Source organism: Papio anubis, chromosome 11 (assembly GCF_008728515.1).
Source record: "Papio anubis isolate 15944 chromosome 11, Panubis1.0, whole genome shotgun sequence".
NCBI lineage: Eukaryota > Metazoa > Chordata > Mammalia > Primates > Cercopithecidae > Papio > Papio anubis.
Genome location: NC_044986.1, coordinates 85,749,002 through 85,769,117, shown reverse-complemented (window position 1 = coordinate 85,769,117; position 20,116 = coordinate 85,749,002). Strand labels below are relative to the sequence as shown.

General features: G+C 41.9%; 1 protein-coding gene across 2 annotated transcripts in view; it reads left to right on the top strand.

Moving 5' to 3' along the window:
- The window catches only part of VSTM4 (V-set and transmembrane domain containing 4), a 112,528-nt gene that overhangs the window by 59,728 nt on the left and 32,684 nt on the right, over positions 1 to 20,116 (top strand). The window contains exons 6-8 of one of the 2 annotated variants that reach the window (XM_017962796.2): positions 12,403 to 12,509; positions 13,945 to 14,006; positions 15,302 to 15,347. In XM_017962796.2, the coding sequence (XP_017818285.1) occupies positions 12,403 to 12,509; positions 13,945 to 14,006; positions 15,302 to 15,347 (215 nt within the window). The remainder of the gene's footprint in view (positions 1 to 12,402; positions 12,510 to 13,944; positions 14,007 to 15,301; positions 15,348 to 20,116) is intronic. The other variant, XM_017962795.2, reaches the window with a different exon arrangement.

The following is a 20,116-nucleotide window of genomic DNA, read 5'->3' as shown; positions in this document are numbered from 1 at the left end:
AGAAGAAGGAAAGCTAAAAGAGGTTGCCACTAGCAGACCTACTTTAATGACTAAAATACAATCTTGAAACAGAAAAAAATGCTGGACCCTTAGAAAGGAAGAAGGAATAATGGAAAGAGCAGAAATAGGAGTACATATGGTAGACTGTTCTTTCCATGAATAGTTGTGAATTTTAAAAATCACATTTGAGGATTTAAATAAAAATTATAGAATTGTCTGATGCTCAAGACAACACTGTTTAAAAGTAAGTGAGGTAAAATGACCTAAATAGAAGTCAAAAGTCCATTCAAAGCAGTGGAATGTTGGTGCCAGTAGACCGTGTAAAGTCACATATGTATATTGTAATGCCCAAAGCAATCACTAAAATAACTTTGTAAAAACAATACAGTCAGAATCGCTATAGATAGATCTTAAAATGTGTGCAAGTAACATAAAGAAACAGAGGAATGAGAACTACAGGAAATAACCAGAAAACAAACAATAATATGGTAGCCTTAGTTGCTGAAATACTATTTATTTTAAATGTAAATGGTTTAAATACATCAATCAAATTGCAGAGACTGGCAGGGTGGATTAGAAAAATGACCGAACTGGTATGCTTTTTATAGGAAATTCACTTTATACACAGTGACATAAGTAGATTGAAAGTAAAAGGATGGAAAAAGATATAACATGCAAACAATAAAATAAATCAGGTGTGGATATACTATAGCTGATAAAATGGACTTCAGGGCAAAAAACCTTACTGGAGGCGAAGACTGACATTAAATGATAAAGGCTCAATCCATCAGAAAGACAAGTTTCCACATGAGTACACATCAAACAACAGAACAGCAAAATTTAAACAGCAAAAACTGAAAGAGCAGAAAGAAGAAATAGCTAAATCTATAGTTTTAGTTAGGGCCTTCAATTCCTTCCCCTTATCTACTGATTGACCTGCTGTAGATAGAAAATTAGCATGGGTATTGAAGATCTAAATAACACAATCAACCAATGGTGCCCAATTGAGACAGATCAAACACTCTAACCAACAGTAAAAAAACACATATTTTTCAAGGCTACATGGGACATTCATCAAAATAGACAATATCCTGGGCTGAAAAACAACCCTCAACAAATTTAAAATAATTGAAATAATAGAGAATGTGTACTCTGAGCACAGTGAAATCAAATTTGAAATTAGCAACAAAACGACTGCAGGAAAATCTCTAAATGTGGAAACAGTTTTTTGTTGAAAGTGACAAGCTGATTCTAGATAATATATGTACATTAAAAAAAATAACAAAGTTGGAGGACTTACAGTTCTTCTGTCAAAAACTTATTCTAATGGTAGAGTACTGGAGACACTGAAGTATTGATATAAAGTATATAGATCAATGTAGCATAATTGAGAGTCCAGAAATAAATCCTTATATTTATGGCCAACTGACTTTTGACAGAGATGGCAGGACAGTTCTAAAAGGACTGTTTGTCCTTTTGACAGACAGTGCTGGGTCACATGGGTATCCATATACAGAAACATGAACTGAGACCCTTGCCTCACATTGCCTCCAAAATTAACTAAAAATGGATCTTAGACCTAAGCATAAAAGCTAAAATTACATTTCTAGAAGAAAGCAGGAGAAACTCTTTGTAACCTTGGGTTGGGCAAAGTGACACTAAACACAGGATCCATAAATGAAAGGACTGATGTAATTAAAAACCTTTGCATTTCCAAAGACACCATTAAGAAAATGAAAAGATAAGTAAGCCCCATACTTGCAAATCAGATAAACCAATAAAGAACTTGTTCCTAAAATATATAAAGACCTCTCACAACTCAATAATGAGGTGACAGATAACACAATTAAAAATGGGCACAAAAGATTTCAATAGATATTTTCCTATAGAAGATATCCAAATGGTGAGCAAGTACCTGAAAGATGTTCAGTGTCATTACTTATTAGAGAAGTACAAATTAAAACCACAATGTGATATCACTAGACTCCCACTATGATGGCTATAATCCAAGAGACAGACAATACCAATTTCTGGCAAAGATGTGGAGAAATTGGATCTTTGTACATTGTTGGTGGGAATATAAAATGGTGCCATCACTTGGGAAAAAAAACTTGGTGGTTTCTTAAAACCTTTAAGTTACCCTATGACCTAGCAATTCCGCTCATAGGAATCTACCCAAGAGAAAGCATATGTCTCACAAAAACATATATGCAGTTGTTCATAGCTGCTGTGTTCATGATAACCAGAAACCAGAGACAATCTAGATATACCCGTCAACTCATGAATTGGAAAACAAAATTAATATATCCACCCAGTGAGGTACCACTTAGTAATAGAAAGGAACACACTGTGTATGGACCAAAGCATGGATGAGCCCCAACAATACTAAGCGGAAAAAGTCAGATGCAAAAAATTACGTATATATGATTCCATTTTTATGAAATGCTTAGAAAAGGTTAATTTATGGAGACAGAAAGTGGATTAGTGGTTTCCTAGAGCTGAGTGGGGATTAGCTATAAATATACAAGATGGAACCTTTGGTGGTGATAGAAATGTTTTAAAACTGTATTGTAGTGATGCATGAATCTAAAAGCTATTGAATTGTACACTTGTGATCAGTACATTTTATGGTACATCAACTATGCCTCAATAAAACCATTTGTTTCTTTTTTAAAGCATATGTCCCAATAAGGTCCCCAAGACTAGGGTGATTCTGGCATTTCAGACTTGGGTAATGGCTGGAGATGGTCAGAGCTGTGGATGATCAGCCTGCCAACATGCTCAGAATTTGCTTTCTGTGATGTTTTTGTCTGCCCTTTTGTGTCTAGCAAGCAGCCTCTGGTGACTGGGGCCCCTCTTTTTTTCCTTACAGTTGCCCCAGTCTGAGCTGGGGCTGACTGAGGCTGGAAGTACAGCAAAGATGTCATCCCAGCCTGGTGGACATTAGAGTTTGATCTCCCCTCAGCCCTGGGATAACTGAGGTCAAGATGACCACAGAATCTTGTTCAAAGGCTGCCTCCTTCTCTGGAGTCATGCTGGACACTGTCAGGTTGGTTGGGTGTCTGAGTGGCAGTTCTCCCATATGAGCAGTCTCCTGTTGGGTCAGCCCACAGATTTGCCTCTAGAAAGCCTGCATTTACTCTACCTCCATCCCAGGACCCTGCTAGGGCCAGGCCTTGACCCATAAACCTGGTAGTCAGCTCCCGGCCAACTCTGCATTCATTTTTCCTGATTAGAACTTCATGCCTGTTGGACTTAGTGCAGCCCAGACTGGCTACCAGTGCTACTGAATTGGTCAATTCTTGCCTTTATGCCTGGCTTTAGCGTGAATTGTGCTCTGCCTATGTAGCCCAGGCAGCTCCTCCTGTCCCTGTTGTGCCAGGAGCTTCCAGGTCCCAGCACCCTCATCTGTCTGCCTGCTCTGTGCTGCTGCCATGGGCAAATGGGGCCCTGGAGTCTTAAGCTGTGATCAGGAAGAATCCCCTTCTCTGGCTTCTGACCATTTCATCCTAAGGGGGAACAGACAAAAAGCACAGGGTCAGGACAAGAAGCCTAGGTTGGAAAGTCTCAGGCAGGGGAGGGGAAGGGCCTCCAGAAGAGACCATGTGCTGACTTTGAGGCTGCGGTCACTGAATGAGGGGCCTTGCCAAGTGACCGGGCCAGAACCTGGAGACTCAAGGGAATTCCATGACTTGCTAAGAAAAGTTCAAACGGAAGGAAAATAAATCTCATCTTGAATGTTTATTGTCCCTGAAGTTGTAAATTGCAGTCTCTTGGAGGGGTGGCCCTGACCTTCAGGAGTGGAGACTGTTCCTTTCCCAGGGCAGAGTGCTCTGAGGATGCAGAGTAGAGAGCAGGGCCTGAGTAAACGTCTCAAGGATCTGTGAGGTTAAATGTGCCCTTCCCAGGGAGGACAGCCCTGAGAGCAGCTCAGCTGGAGGATATAAAATTGCTCCAAAATTCCTGGAAACCCAGAGTGAAAATGAAATCCCCCCAGTTGCACAGAGCTGTGATGCAGTCCATTCTGCAACACCTCTTCAATGGATCCAGATGCCTTCCTTCCTGCAGGGGCAAGTTAAAGAAAGTTGTGGAGAGGACTGAAGGGGCACCACAATGGCAATTCCCAACCAGGATGTCTTCTGGCCTTTTGCTTCACCTCTGCTTATGGGGTTGAGACAATAAAGTACTTGCCAATGAGGGAAAGTATAGTGCAGCAATAAATGGGACAGAAAGTCAAGGCAATGGAAGGAGAAGCAGCAGGTATAGTTATGGAAGCTGAGGATGACTGCAGAGACATTGCAGACCCCTGACTTCTAGAGGTCCAATGGCCTCTCATTAGAGGCATCTATTTGTGAATGCAAACCTCACCAAAATGAACAGGCTTTACTGTGATCAGTTGTAGGGTCAGATTAATCAGTTCTTTCAGGAGCTTTTCTGGGACACATGTCAGAGTCAGGTCATTCTCCTCCTGAGTGAACCTTCAGTCTCAAAGAACACCAGAACTCTAAACAGACTTTTGCTGTGCCCCAGCCATTTCTCATTGTTGCTTGCTTGGATTTTAACCCACATGCATGCTTGTGCCCTCCCTCTGCCCACGTTCACCTGAGCAAGCAAGGTGGTAAGGATGGGGGCAATAGACTCAGGGATGGGGTCTGCCTGGCCACCTCTCTCCCATGCCCCCCAGTCATTACTACCTTGTCATGTCCCCACTGCACCCCAGCACTCAGGCCCAGTGTCCTTCTTCCACAGTCCTCCAGGCAGGGGTTGGAGTGGGCAGGGCAGGCCTATGAGATGGGGTTGGTTCCCGGCATAAAGAACATGCACCTGGATTCTGACAGCTTAAGTGTCAGGTCAAGTTGTGCCACTTGGCAGCTTTGTGACCTTGGGCCACTTGGCCTTTCTGGGAATGTTTCGTCCTCCACAGACAGGCACAGATTTGCCTGTTGTCACTGTCGCTAAGGGTTTCCATAGGAATTCGATGAGAGAACAGTGGTCAGGGACTGGTGCAGCCCAGCTCTACTAGATTATTTCTCATTCTCAGAAAAACTCTACAAGGCACAATTGGTTCCCCCAGACTAAGAGCATAGATGAAACTGCCAATTATTAGACCAATGACTAGCCCTCTGTCATTTACAAACCTTCTGAATCCAGGTTACGGCTTGGATGTTTGTCCCCTTCAGATCTCATGTGGAAATGTAATTTCCAGGTTGGAGGTAGGCCTGGTGGGAGATGTTTGGGTCATGGGGGCGGATCCCTCATGAATGGCTTGGTCTGTCCTTGTAATGAATGAGTTCTCTCACCTGATGAATTCACACAAGATCTAGTTGTTTAAAAGAGCCTGGCCCCTCCTTCCTCTTTCTCTCGCTCCCTCTCTCGCAGGGTGATAAGCAGACCCCTCCTTTGCCTTCCACTATGATTGGAAGCTTCTGAGACCCTCACCAGAGGCCCAGAAGCAGATGCCAGCACCATGCTTCCTGCACAGCTTGCAGAACCATGAGCCAATATAAACCTCTTTTCTTGATAAATTACCCAGTTTCAGATATTCCTTTATAGCAACACAAATGAACTAATATACCAGGTGACAGAAAAGCTGGCTCAGATGGTCTTGTCTAGGAAGGAATCTTGCAGGCTCACCTAACTAGTGATGCTACAGTGGGCAGATCTCAGGGCAACTCTAGCCAGAGGGACAAAGGGTCATCAGGGTGGTGGCTTCCAGCCCCTGCCCTTCTCTGGGAAGTGCTGTGTCCAGGTGGTGATGAGAACCCAGGACAGGCAGGCTCCCCTGAGCAGGGACAGGTGCCAGCAGGGGTCAGCCCACATCCATCCATCCATGGCCTTTGTGAATAAGTCATCTCTCTTCCTAACCAGCAAGCACAACCCGGCCATTAGTGGAGCAGCCTCCAGCATGGACTGAGGCTGAGCAGAGAGTGGGGTCTCCCACTCAAACACAGCCTTACCCCTGGCTGGGCAGATGCTGAGGAGTCACCTCTCCCTGCCATTATTACTAGGACACAAACCTGCGACCCTGTAGAGCACCACTAAATTATCTCCTGATCTCACCAGCTAGTGTACAAAAACGTTAGCTCAAACAAAAATGCCAGCCTGGCAAAGTCTCTGCTGTGGACTTCATGAAGCCAGCAGGGAAATGCAAAGGAAGAGCTTCCCTCGCAGCTGCAGGAGCTTCTTGTGGCTCTAAGGGTGAGCTTCTTGGGTGATGTAAACCATTTATTGTAAAGGTCATGGGGGCACTGTGGACAGGGAGATGGCTTGGCAAATACCTCACAAAGGAGAAGCATTTATTCTAATGCTGTGCAGAGGATGCATGCAGAAACATCATGGAGCAGATGCAGCAGAGAGCGCAGCTTTGTGATTCACAAGGATCTGGTGTCCTTTCTCAGTGCATCGGCACTCACTTAGGTTGTAGAGAATACTGCCTTGTCCTGCTTCCGACTCAAGGACTCAGAAAGCAGTTTCTGTGGTAATAATGATGTATAATAATGCTGATAAGGTCATGATAGGTGACTCCCTATAAGCACTTAGTATGCTCTAGACACAATTCTATGTGCTTGGAACATATCACCCACTTAATGGAAAAGAATCATTTCAAAGGGTCCCTGTGAGTGGGTGGCACCATTCATCCATCTTGAAAGTGAAGTTCTGCAACTTTTAAGCAGCTCTTGGCATATGGCACCAATTGACTTTGTGTGTTTCTGTGGCAGGGAAAGCTGCTGGAGCAAGTTCAAAAAGCCTAAGGCAAGACATTGGGGAACTCGCCCTGTTTGCATGAGTTCTTGGCCTTGATCAATGGCAGCTGACCCTGGGGAGAAGGGGTACCTACAGTTGTTACTATTATTCATTTTCCTTTAAAAGATGACAACAAATTGGCACCATAGTTGTGAAGACCAATTCCCCTCCTTCAAGATTCTGCACATAATGTTCCGGGCATGGGGTTATGGGGTGGCGAGTGTGTTGTGTGAAATCTTGGAAGGAGGCCATAGAGCTGCTTGGAAAGGAACTGATGGATCCCTCCCTCCATCTGTGTCAGGCATCTTTCTTGTCAGAACCGAGATAGACAGGCAGGAAGACAGGAAACAAATGGACGTTTCTGGAAGTAAAATAATCAGCTGAGTGACACCTTTCAAAGACGTGTGGAACAAGAAGAGCTCAGGGTGCCTGGAAGGATGTTGGGCGGACTGGAGCCAACATAGCTCCATTAGCTCCATGCACTAAGGGTTTCTGAATGGGGTAGTTGGCTTGACAGCGCCTGTTCACTCAATCCAGCTGCTGTGTGTCATAGAGCAGAACTGCCACACCTTTGTGGGACAGAAGCTCCTTTTGGGAGGTGGCCAGGCCAGAACCCGGTACATCTTACAGCAAGGCCTCTGCACGTGCGATGTCCTGCCTGCCCCTGTTGGAGACAGAAAAATAGCCTTGCTCCACAACGAGCTCCCACAAGTAGCACTTCTCTCTAATCAAACAGCTCTCTAATTTAGAGGGAGTTTCCGGGCGGGCCTGTTTTCTGTCTTTCTTGGTTTGACTCACTCCAACAAGGCTTGCTCTGTTGTGTCAGAGACAAAATATAGCCCTGTTCCAACCTGAGATGTCGAATAACTTTTCTTGTAAGTTAATCATAAGGTGGACTTTCTTAGCCAAAAATTCCGACCAGCTCTGCTGGCTCAAGGGGAGAAACAAGATTCTGAGAGAGTGTCTACCCTATGTCAATGTGGTGATTCATTGTCTAAATGAGATCAAATTGTCAAAATATGAATTAAAATTAAATCTAGTGCAGTTTTACTGTTTCGAAGGAAAATTATGATGACAAAGCAGGTGTTTTCCAGCTTAAGATATCCTTGAACATGATGTTGCAAGTACATAAAAATGATGTTCCGGAAACTTCCATCTTATATTAAAGAGTTAAAAAAATAAATCCAGCCGGGCGCGGTGGCTCATGCCTGTAATCCCAGCACTTTGGGAGGCCAAGGCGGGCGAATTACGAGGTCAGGAGATCGAGACCATCCTGGTTAACAAAGTGAAACCCCGTCTCTACTAAAAATACAAAAAAAAAAAAAAATTAGCTGGGCGTGGTGGCGGGCGCCTGTAGTCCCAGCTACACGGGAGGCTGAGGTAGGAGAATGGTGTGAACCTGGGGGGTGGAGCTTGCAGTGAGCCGAGATGGCACCACTGCACTCCAGCCTGGGCGACAGAGCGAGACTCCGTCTCAAAATAAATAAATAAATAAATAAATCCAAAAAGAGAATAGGAAGTGGAAATACTATTTGATTCTACACTGTGCAAGGTGCAGTTGGGGAGACTACCCAAGTTTTCAGGCAAAGGAAGAAAGGAAAATGTCAAAAGATTTTAGCAAAAACAAATTTAAAAACTTTGCATTGAACAAAAAGCCAGAATTCAAAGGGAATTGGGAAAACTATTTTCAATAAATATGTCCAAATGGTGTAAAAGTTGCTTGCAAACCTGAAAGAAAAGCTCAAGATCCTAAATCAAGAGTAGAAATCAAGAAAATCCTAAATCAAGATCCAAACAAACAAACAAACAAAAATCTAAATCAAGAGAAGGAGCTATCCTTACATCATAAATGAGAAGACTCCTTAGATAAACATGGGAAGTGTTCATTCTCACTAGAAATCAGAGAAATGCAAATCAAAAAGGGATCAGCTTTTTCTTCATTAAATGAGTCATTTTTAAAAAATTGACAAATGGTGTTAAAGAGGGTGACGTAGGTATTCTCATTTGTTGAGTGGCATAGCTGTAGTGTAGTACTAACTTGTCAGAAATCATTTTGACAGTAAGTATTAAATAGCCTTGAAAATAGTCCTTTTCCATGACCTAGTAATTCCAGCTTTAGAAATTCAACCCCAAAATGAAAGTCTAAGAATAAAAAACCATTATGCACAAATACATTTTTAGCAGTGTCATTTCTATATTAAACTGAGAAACAAATGAGATGTTTAGATGTTAGGGAAATGGCTAAGTAAACATCGGCTTATTTCCTCACTGGAATAGTATGAGACTATAACAATATGAAAAATTTAGATTAAGTAAAAATAAAAATACAAAATTATTATATGATTAAAAACACTATATATGAACAAGGAAGGGTTGAAAATTTGTATCTACACACAAAAAAACTGCACATGGGTGTTTATAGCAGCTTTATTAATAATTGCTAAAACTTAGAAGCAGCTGAGACGCCTTTCAGCAGGTGAATGCATAAACTGTGGTACATCCAGATGACAGAATATTACTCAGCGCCCAAAAGAAATGAGCTGTCAGGCTGGGAGCAGTGGCTCATGCCTGTAATCCCAGCACTTTGGGAGGCCAAGGCGGGTGGATCACCTGAGGTCAGGAGTTCGAGACTAGCCTGACCAACATGGTGAAACCCCATCTCTACTAAAAATACGAAAATTAGCTGGGTGTGGTGGCAGGCACCTGTAATCCCAGGTACTTGGGAGGCTAAGGCAGGAGAATTGCTTGAACCTGGGAGGCGGAGGTTGCAGTGAGCTGAGATCATGCCATTGCACTCCAGCCTGGGTGACAGAGAGAAACTATCACCAAAAAAAAAAAAAAAAAAAAAGAAAGAAAATGAGCTGTCAGTCCATGAGAAGACATGGAGGAAGGGTAATTGCATATTGCTAAGTGAAAGAGGTCAATCTGAAAAGGCTGTATAGTGTATCATTCCAATTCTATGATATCCTGGAAAAGACAAAACTGTGGAGACATTGAAAGATGGCTGGTTGCCAAGGGTGAGGGTGGTGGGAGGGATGAGTAGGGATGAGTAGGCAGAGCACAGAGGATACTTAGGGAGCGAAACTACTCTGTATGATGCTATGACGCTGGGTTCATGCCAGTATAAATTTGTCCAAACCCATAGAATATGCTGTACATCAAGAGTGAACCCTAAGGTGACCTGTGGACTTTTGAGGGATACTGATGTCTAATGTAGATTCCTTAGTTGTAGCAAATGGACTACTCTAGTACAGGATGTTGATCATGGGAGAGGCTGTGCATGTGTGGGGGTAGGGCTATATGGGAAATCTATCTTCCACTCAATGTTTCTGTGAATGAAAACTTATTTAAAAGCAAAAGCGAGGAAGAGGAAAAAGAGTGAAAATATTTATGAAGGTTGTGTTTTGGTTATGACAGTCTTATTTTCTTTGGTTTCCATGCCTGTAATTACCCCTTTTAAACATGAGCATGCATTATTTTATATTGAAAATAAGAAAATAGGCGTTTCAAGAGTTTATAAAACTACAGAATGAAGCTGAACATGTGGTTGTATATGTAAACAGTTCTGAGAATTTCGGATCCCTTGTTTGCTTTCGTTGGTCAAAGTTTTGTAAATTCACATTCTTTTTGGCTATTTGTGCATTTACACAATTGACCCTATACTCTAAAACTATGACCAGTTAGAATCTCCGTTCCCAATAAAAATAAGGCATCTTTGGGGAATCTCAGTGGGAATTGTATTCTTGGAATTTTTCCCACAACGTGTGATTCAATTTTTATTTATTTTTAAATATCTAGGACTATTATTAGAATAGCCTATCTCTTATTACCCGTGTGTATATTTATTTGCATTTAATTATAAGCATATCCAGTAATGATTCTCCCTGTCCTGTCTCACATCTGTTTAGTTCCTTAGCACCCGCATTCTAGGGAACCACTATTTTTAAGTTCTTGTGAATATTTCTGGAGCTTCTTTAAGCTTGTGTAAGCAAATACTAATATATATTCTTATTTCCCCTTATTTTTATGTAGAAGTGGCACATTTTATACCTTGTCCAACACCTAGCTTTTCCACTGAACAATGCATCTTTCCTTATCAGGACACATGTAGCTTCTTCGTCTTTATACAGATGACCCCATGCACGGATTCACCATAATCTACTCAACTAGTCCCCTGCTGATGGAAGATGGGCTGTTTCTAATCCATTGCTATTATAAACAGTGCTGTAATGACTGATCTTATGCACACAACATTTCCTACATGTGCAAGGATATCCATAGAACGAATTCCTGGAAATGAAATTGCCAGGTCAGAGTCTAAGCGCCTGTAATTTTGATAGATGTTACGAAATCATTCTCCATCGGGAAGGGTCACACTGCTGCCAGCGATATTTTTGAGTGCCAGATTCCCTGCACCCTTACCAAGACTGCTTTGCCTCACATTTGACTGCAGTCATTTTGATTTGGGAAAAAAAAAAAAAAAAAAAAAGAAGTCAATGTATTTTTACTGGAATTCCTCTCTCCTGAGGGAGCTTTAGCGTGTTTTCCTGTGTACATGAGTCTTTCCTTATGTGTAAAAACTGCCTGTTTCCCCCCTTCTTTTATTTTGTTGATTGGGTCATATTTTTATGGATTTCTAGAAATTCTGTTTGTATTAGGGAGATAGCCTGTCTTGAGACCTGGACTTACCTAGCTGGGACATGTACCTGAGGACAAGAGATTATAAAAGGTACTTCCCTCTGGATTACTGGAGTGAATAGGAAGTATTTGAAAGAAGATGAATGGTCATTCAAGAAAGTTTGCGAACTCCAGCCCATGAGTAGCACCGAGAACAAGTTTCATATCGGAGCATTGTATGTTTGCAGCTTTCCTATTTGCTGCTTACTAACAGTGTCACTTAGAGCAATCATGTAGCCTATTTAAGCCTTGTCCTCCTTACCTGTAATGTAAAATGCTTATCTTCCCGTCCCTTTGGGTTATGGCTAACACATATTAAGAAGCTGATACTGCAGTAATTACACAGGGTCAAGGTAGTTGGAAACACTCCCAGCACTCCTCAAGGTGAGCTCCCTTCACCTGTCCTAAAGGTAAAGGTGCAGCAGGAGAAGAAAGCTCCGGCAGTCGTAGGGGACCCCAGACATGTCCAGGTGCAGTTCCCCAGAACACTTTCTCAGATGCTGGGGAGATGTTTGCCTTTGGATTATGAACCACAGAGATGTGTGCAAGGAACTTTGGTTTTAGGGAGCTCAAGCAGAAGCTTCTAGTGGCATAAATAATACCCCACTGGTGATGAAACCAAGCCAACCTATGTAATCAGTTAAACCAGGTGTCAGCCTTCAACCCATGCATCCCTAGGCAATGTACACAAGCTAGCCCTGGGTCCCTCCAAGGAATTTGGAACTGTAAACAGCACATTCATTATAAATCACCAACTGGCTCAACTCATCCTTCTTATCTTGGCCAAAGATCAGTACCAGACTTCCAGACCTCCCTGGAGATGAGCACAGAATGCTTCTAGTCTACCCATATGATAAACTTACCTTACACAGGTACACAGGGAGCACTCAGAAACTATTGGAAGCTATTGTGGGTTTTTTTCCCCTTTCTCTTTTGCAACAAATCTGCCTTTGGTTTCACTGGAAACTTTTTCTTCTACAGCTCAGGGGAGACTGTCACTAGCGTGACCAGCTTGGCCCCACTACAGCCCAAGAAGGGCAAGAGGCAGAAGGAGAAGCCTGACATTCCTCCTGCAGTCCCTGCCAAAGGTAAGGAGCTGGCCTGCAGTTTTTTACCTGGAAACTATCATTATTGATCCATGTGGGTCTGGGGTTCCATGTTGGATTATGACAGGGAGCATAGGCAGATGGGGAATATGACATGACATTTAATGATTGTATAGTCTGGACCCCCACCTAGATTCTGGGCATAACTGGTGCTCAACCACCTCAGCCCTTAACCCAGTACTTGGGTTGGGGGTGGAGGTGGAGGAGGAAGCAAGGGCCTAGCATAGCTTTAGCAGGGGGAAGATCAACATCCACAGATGATTCCAGATTGTGTTTCACTTTGAACTACTAAAATGTACCACACATGAGGTGGGGTGGTGGGGTGGGATGAGGAAGTCTTCTTGGTTCACTCAAGGGAAGAAAGGCTCTCTGAATTTTTAAAGATATCAACCAGGTGTGCAATTTATTTCACATTTGCTCTGGGTATAAAATGAGGGCTATCCTGTGATTCCAGTTATGATTTAGAGCAATGTAAGTGAGGAAGATAGGTGTTTCTGGAGGAAAGAACTGCAAGAGTATTAGGAGAACCAAGACTGATTATAGATAGTTCCTAAAATAACTGGTCAATTTAGGAGATATTTATACCTCACCAAATTTGAAATATAGTTGGGGGAATACAAGGGTTGCCCAAATGAACAATTCTATCCCTCAACTGTGACTTTGCAGGCTGTCCCCTAGGGACACATCAAGCTCTGTGGGGAAGCCAGTGGTGGTGAGGCTGAGCACACATGGAGTGGAAAGAGGGCTGGAGGGTGTGGTCGTACTGCAGGGGAATGAAAAGCATGGACCTGGGAGGGAAGGGAGTAGAGAATGCCTGCCTGGGCCAGGCATCATACCGCTTGATGTAATTCATTCCACGGTAGCTATTATCCACCCTTACAAAAGTTGAAAGTGAGACTTAGGTAAGTGGTAGAGCCTTACTTTCAATGCCAAGTTCAAATCCTAAATGGTTCAAGACTAGTGACTTGACACAGTGGGAAGGGCCTCACTTTCTTTTTCTGTCAAGTGGGGACAATAAGACCCTCCCTGATGACCTCACAGGGCTGCTATGAGGATCAAGAGTCACTGTGATCAGCACTAGTGGGTGGCTAGGACAGAGTCTCCCAGGGAAGGTCCCGGCTTCAGGCTTCACTGGGTGCATCTGGTTCTCACCTGCACACCTGACATCCATGTGGCTGACAGAGTTTTATCCAGACTTCTTTTGTTAACCTTGCTGAGTGAGATGACGACATGTTCAAAGACTAGGGGAGGATCACCCCCACTGAGGGGAACCTGCTGACACCTAGATCTGAAAGTTCTTCCATGGGACCAGGAAGGGGTCTGAGACCTCTCAGAATATGTCCCTGATGCTCATGATGTGTGGCCACTAAGTATTCTGGGAGGAACCGCAAGCTAAACCCTTGACCTACTTCCACAGCTCCGATAGCCCCCACGTTCCATAAACCGAAGTTGCTGAAACCACAGAGAAAAGTCACCCTGGTAAGTAACGATCTTCTGTATTCCTTGTGTAAGCCTCAGACACAATTCAGATTCCAAAACAGTGCCTTTATTAACTGAAAACATGCAGAAAGTTTTAGAAACTTTTGTCCCCAAACAAAAGCATTCTCTCTTCTCGGGTGTCAGCTTTTGAGTCAGCCTTTCTCCATACTTAGTTCCCAGAGTAACTCTTTAAAAATCCAAATATTTTCTATTATAAATGCACTGTTTCAAAAGGGAGAAAAGCCATATTCAGAAATGTATAAAATAGAAAGTGGACCTGCTTGCACACATTTACCTGATAATTACTCCAAAGAGACTGCTGCACATGTTTTCCATAAAATATGTCTTAGCTTTTGATTTTGAACAATTTTAGATTTATGGAAAAGTTATAAAGCTAGCACAGAGAGGTCCCATGTACCTTCATCCACCTTCTCTTAGTGTTGGCTTCTTACATAGCCATGGTACATGTATCAAACTAAGAAATTAACATCGGTTCATTGCTATTAACTACACTTCAGACTTAACCAGATTTTGGTCTACCTGCTAATGTTCCTTTTCCGGTGTAGGATCCAAATCCAGGATCTCACATTGCATTTAGTTGTTACATCTCCTTGCTTTCCAACAATCCAAGACAGCTCTGCAGGCTGTCTTTTTCTTTCATGGCCTTGACACTTTTGAAGAGTAGTGGCCAGTGATTTTTTAGAATGTCCCTCAATTTGGTACTCTCTGAGGTTTTCTGAGCATCAGAAATGGGTGTATTAGTCAGTTCTCACACTGCTATAAAGATACTACCTAAGACTGGGTAATTTGTAAACAGGTTTATAAAAAGGTTTCATTGACTCACAGTTCCTCATGGCTGGGGAGTCCTCAGGAAACTTACAGTCATAGTGGAAGGGGAAGCAGGCACATCTTACATGGAGGCAGATAAGAGAGGGTGTGTGTGAGCACAGGAAAAACTACCATTTATAAAACCATCACATTTCATGATAATTCACTCATTTGTCATGAGAACAGCAGGGAGGAAACCACCCCCTAACCCAATCACTTCCGTCCCTTGACACGTGGGGTTTACAATTCGAGATAAGATTTGGGTGAGGACACAGAGCCAAACTATATCATGGGGTTACGGATTTTGGGGACAAACAGCACAGAGGTGGAGCTCCCTTCTCATTGCATGGTGTCGGGGTGCATGACATCAATATATCTTGCTAATGGTGATCCCCATCTCGATCACTTGGTTAAGGTGGTGTCTGCCAGGTTTCTTTACTATGAAGTTACTATTTTCTCCTTTCCAGACTCTATTTGTTAGAGGCCAGTCCCTGAGTCCAGTTCACATTCAAGGTGAGGAGAGTTAAGCTCCACCTTAAGGGAGACGTGTCATGAATTTGTGGATATGTTAAATCCACCACAGTAATTTATAAGAATCTTAGGGGAGATATGTTAAGGCTTGCAAATATCTTGTTTTTCCTTGAACTTTTGTCCACTAATTTTGCATTCATCAGTGGATTTTGCTTGCAGCAGATTTTACTATGGTGCGCTAAGGATGATTTTCTATTTCCCTTAATCTTTCTAGATGTATTATTTGGAATTCTTCTATAAGGAAGAGTGGCCCCCTTTTCTCATTTGTTTATTATTCAGTAATTCCTTGATATCAGTATGGATGCGTGGATATTTATTTTTTAGTTTTTAACTACATTATTATTTATTTTGTTGTTAATATTGTTCAGCAGTTAGTTGTGTGTGTGTGCATGAGAGAGAGAGAGAGACTGTCAAAGCTATGCTAAAGTGTGTATGTACTGCAAAGGGCCAAGACAATCTTGAGAGGGGAGTGCAAGGTGGAGGATTTATATGCCAATTCTCGAGATCTACATTAAAGCAAGTGTTAGTAATACAATGGGGTATTAACACAAGGGCAGACAAGTAGACAAAGGAACAGAATAAAGAGCTCCAAACACAACTGCATAGGATTGTCATTTGATTTATGACAACAGTGACATTGCAGTGCAGTGAAAAAGGTATTATCTTTTCAATGTATGGTGACGCGTTTGTTGGATATCCATATGAAAAAAAGATCTATAGCCCCTACTCTACACCACACACAAAAGTTAACAGGAGATGGATCATACACATAAGTATGAAAGGTACAAACAAAGTAAAGCTTCCTGAAGATAGCATTTCTTCCTAATTTCAGAGTAAACAAAGATGTTTTTAAACAAGACACATAAAGCACCAACCATAAAGGAATGGATAAAGAAATCTGGGATATATTAACATTTAGAACTTCTGTTCTGATTAATGATACCGCTAAAATAATGAAAAGGCAAGCTGCAGATTGGGAGAACATATCTCTATGCATATATCTGCCAAAGGTTTCCCTCCCTCTCTCCCTCCTTTCTTTCCTTTTCTCTAATTTTCCTTCCTTCCTTCCTTCCTTCCTTCCTTCCTTCCTTCCTTCCTTCCTTCCTTCCTTCCTCCCTCCCTCCCTCCCTCCCTCCCTCCCTCCCTCTCTCTCTCTTTCTTTCTCTCTTTCTCCCTCTCTCTCCTTCCTTCCTTCTTTTCTTGTCATTAATTTTCTTTTCTTTTCTTTTCTTTCTTCTTTCTTGTTCTGTCACCCAAGTTGGAATGCAGTGGTACCACCTCGGCTCACTGTGGCCTCCACCTCCTGGGTTCAAGTGATTCTTGTGCCTCAGCCTCTCAAGTAGCTGGGATTGCAGGTGCATGCCACTATGCTAGGCTAGTTTTTGTATTTTTTTTTATTTATTTATTATTGTATACTTTAAGTTGTAGGGCATTGCATAGCATGCAGGTTTATTACATATGTATACTTATTGCCATGTTAGTCTGCTGCACCCATCAACTCGTCATTTACATCAGGTACCGCTCCCAATGCAATCCTCCCCTCCCCTCCCCATGATAGGCCCCGGTGTGTGATGTTCCCCTTCCTGAGTCAAGCGTGATCTCGTTGTTCAGTTCCCACCTATGAGTGAGAACATGCGATTTGATTTAGTTTTCTGTTCTTGTGATAGTTTGCTAAGAATGATGGTTTCCAGCTGCATCCATGTCCTACAAGGGCCCCGTAAACTCATCCTTTTATGAAAACATAGTATTCCATGGTGTATATGTGCCACATTTTCTTAATCCAATCTGCCACTTTGATGGACATTTGGGTTGATTCAAGTCTTTGCTATTGTGAATAGTGCTGCAATAAACATCTCGTTATTGCATGTGTCTTTATATAGCAGCATAATTTATAATCCTTTGGGTATATCCCCAGTAATGGGATGTGGGTCATATGGTACATCTAGTTCTAGATCCTTGAGGAATGCGCCATACTGTTTTCCATAATGGTTGAACTGGTTTACAATCCCACACCAACAGTGTAGAAGTGTTCCTATTTCTCATCACTCTCCAGCACCTGTTGTTTCCTGACTTTTAATGATGTCATTCTTTGGTGTGAGATGGTATCATTGTGGTTTGATTTGCATTTTTCTCCTGATGGCCAGTGATGATGAGCATTTTTTTCATATGTCTGTTGGCTGTATGAATGTCCTCTTTTTTGAGAAATGTCTGTTCATATCCTTTGCCCACTTTTGATGGGGTTGTTTGTTTTTCTTGTAAATTTGTTGGAGTTCTTTGTAGGTTCTGGATATTAGCCCTTTGTCAGATGAGTAGATTGCAAAATTTTCTCCCATTCTTGTAGGTTGCCTGTTCACTCTGATGGTAGTTTCTTTTTGCTGTGCAGAAGCTCTTTAGTTTAATTAAGATCCCATTTGTCAATTTTGGCTTTTGCTGCGTTAGCACGGTGTTTTAGACATGAAGTCTTTGCCCATGCCTGTGTCCTGAATGGTACTACCTGGGTTTTCCTCTAGGATTTTTATGGTATTAGGTCTATATTTAAAGTCTCTAATCCATCTTGAATTAATTTATAAGGAGTAAGGGAAAGGATCAGTTTCAGCTTTCTACTGATGGCTAGCCAATTTTCCAGCACAAATTTATTAAATAGGGAATCCTTTCTCCCCATTTCTTGTTTTCTCAGGTTTGTCAAGATCAGATGTGGCTGTAGATGTGTGGTATTATTTCTGAGGACTCTGTTCTGTTCCATTGGTCCTATATCTCTGTTTGGTACCAGTACCATGCTGTTTTGGTTACTGTAGCCTTGTAGTATAGTTTGAAGTCAGGTAAGCGTGATGCCTCCAGCATTCTTTTTGACTTAGGATTGTCTTGGAGATCACGGGCTCTTTTGGTTCCATACTCTGAACTTTAAGCGGTTTTTCCAATTCTGTGAAGAAACTCATTGGTAGCTTGATGGGGATGGCATTGAATCTATAAATTACCTTGGGCAGTATGGCCATTTTAGCGATATTGATTCTTCCTATCCATGAGCATGGTATGTTTGTTCTTCCCATTTGTTTGTGTCTCTTTTATTTCACTGAGCAGTGGTTTGTAGTTCTCCTTGAAGAAGGTCTTTACATCCCTTGTAAGTTGTAGTTCCTAGGTATTTGATTCTCTTGAAACGGTGTGAATGGAAGTTCATTCATGATTTGGCTCTGTGTTTGTCTGTTATTGGTGTATAAGAATGCTTGTGATTTTGCACATTGTTTGTATCCTGAGACTTTGCTGAAGTTGCTTATCAACAGGAGATTTTGGGCTGAGACAATGGGGTTTTTCTAAATATACAATCATGTCATGCAAAACAGGGACAATTTGACTTCCTTTCTTTTCCTAACTGAATACTGATTTCTTTCTCTTGCCTAATTGCCCTAGCCAGAACTTCCAACACTATGTTGAATAGGAGTGGTGAGAGAGGGGCATCCTGTCTTATTGCCAGTTTTCAAAGGAATTTTTCCAGTTTTGCCCATTCAAATGCGATATTGGCTGTGGGTTTGTCATAAATAGCTCTTATTATTTTGAGAATTACGTTCCATCAATACCGAATTTATTGGCGTTTTAGCATGAAGGGCTGTTGAATTTTGTCAAAAAGCCTTTTCTGCATCAATGAGATAATCATGTGGTTCTTGTCTTTCGGTTCTGTTTATATGCTGGATTATGTTTATTGATTTGCGAATGTTAGACTAGCCTTGCATCCAGGGATGAAGCCCGCTTGATCATGGTGGATAAACTTTTGATGTGTTGTTGAATCCGGTTTGCCAGTATTTTATTGAAGTTTTGCATCGTGTTCATCAGGGATATTGGTCTAAAATTCTCTTTTTGTTGTGTCTCTGCCAGGCTTTGTTATCCAGGATGATGTTGGCCTCATAAAAATGAGTTAGGGAGGATTCCCTCTTTTTCTATTGATTGGAATAGTTTCAGAAGAATGGTACCAGCTCCTCATATACCTCTGGTAGAATTCAGCTGAATCCATCTGGTCCTGGACTTTTTGGTTGGTAGGCTATTAATTGTGCCTCAATTCCAGAGCCTACTATTGGTCTATTCAGAGGTTCAACTTCTTCCTGGTTTAAGTCTTGGAAGAGTGGATGTCCAGAATTATCCATTTCTTCTAGGTTTTCCAGTTTATTTGCGTAGAAGTGTTTATAGTATTCTCTGATGGTAGTTTGTATTTCTGTGGGGTGGTGGTGATATCCCTTTATCATTTTAATTAGTTGATTTGATTCTTCTCTCTTTTCTTCTTTATTAGTCTTGCTAGTGGTCTGTCGAACTTGTTTGAATCTTGGTAGCTCTGGGTTCCATTGTTGATTTTTGGAGGGTTTTATTGTCTCTATCTCCTTCAGTTCTGCTCTGATCTTAGTTATTTCTTGCCTTCTGCTAGCTTTGGAATGTGTTTATCTTGCTTCTCTAGTTCTTTTAATTCGCGATGTTAGAGTGTCAATTTTGATCTTTCCTGCTACTTTCTCTTGTGGGCATTTAGTGCCTATAAATTTCCCTCTGCACACTGCTTTAAATGTGTCCCAGAGATTCTGTTATGTTGTATCTGTTCTCATTGGTTTCAAGAACATCTTTATTTCTGCCTTCATTTAGTTATGTGCCAGTAGTCATTCAGGGCAAGGTTGTTCAGTTTCCATGTAGTTGGCGGTTTGATTGAGTTTCTTAGTCCTGAGTTCTAGTTTGATTGCACTGTGGTCTGAGAGACAGTTTGTTATAATTTCTGTTCT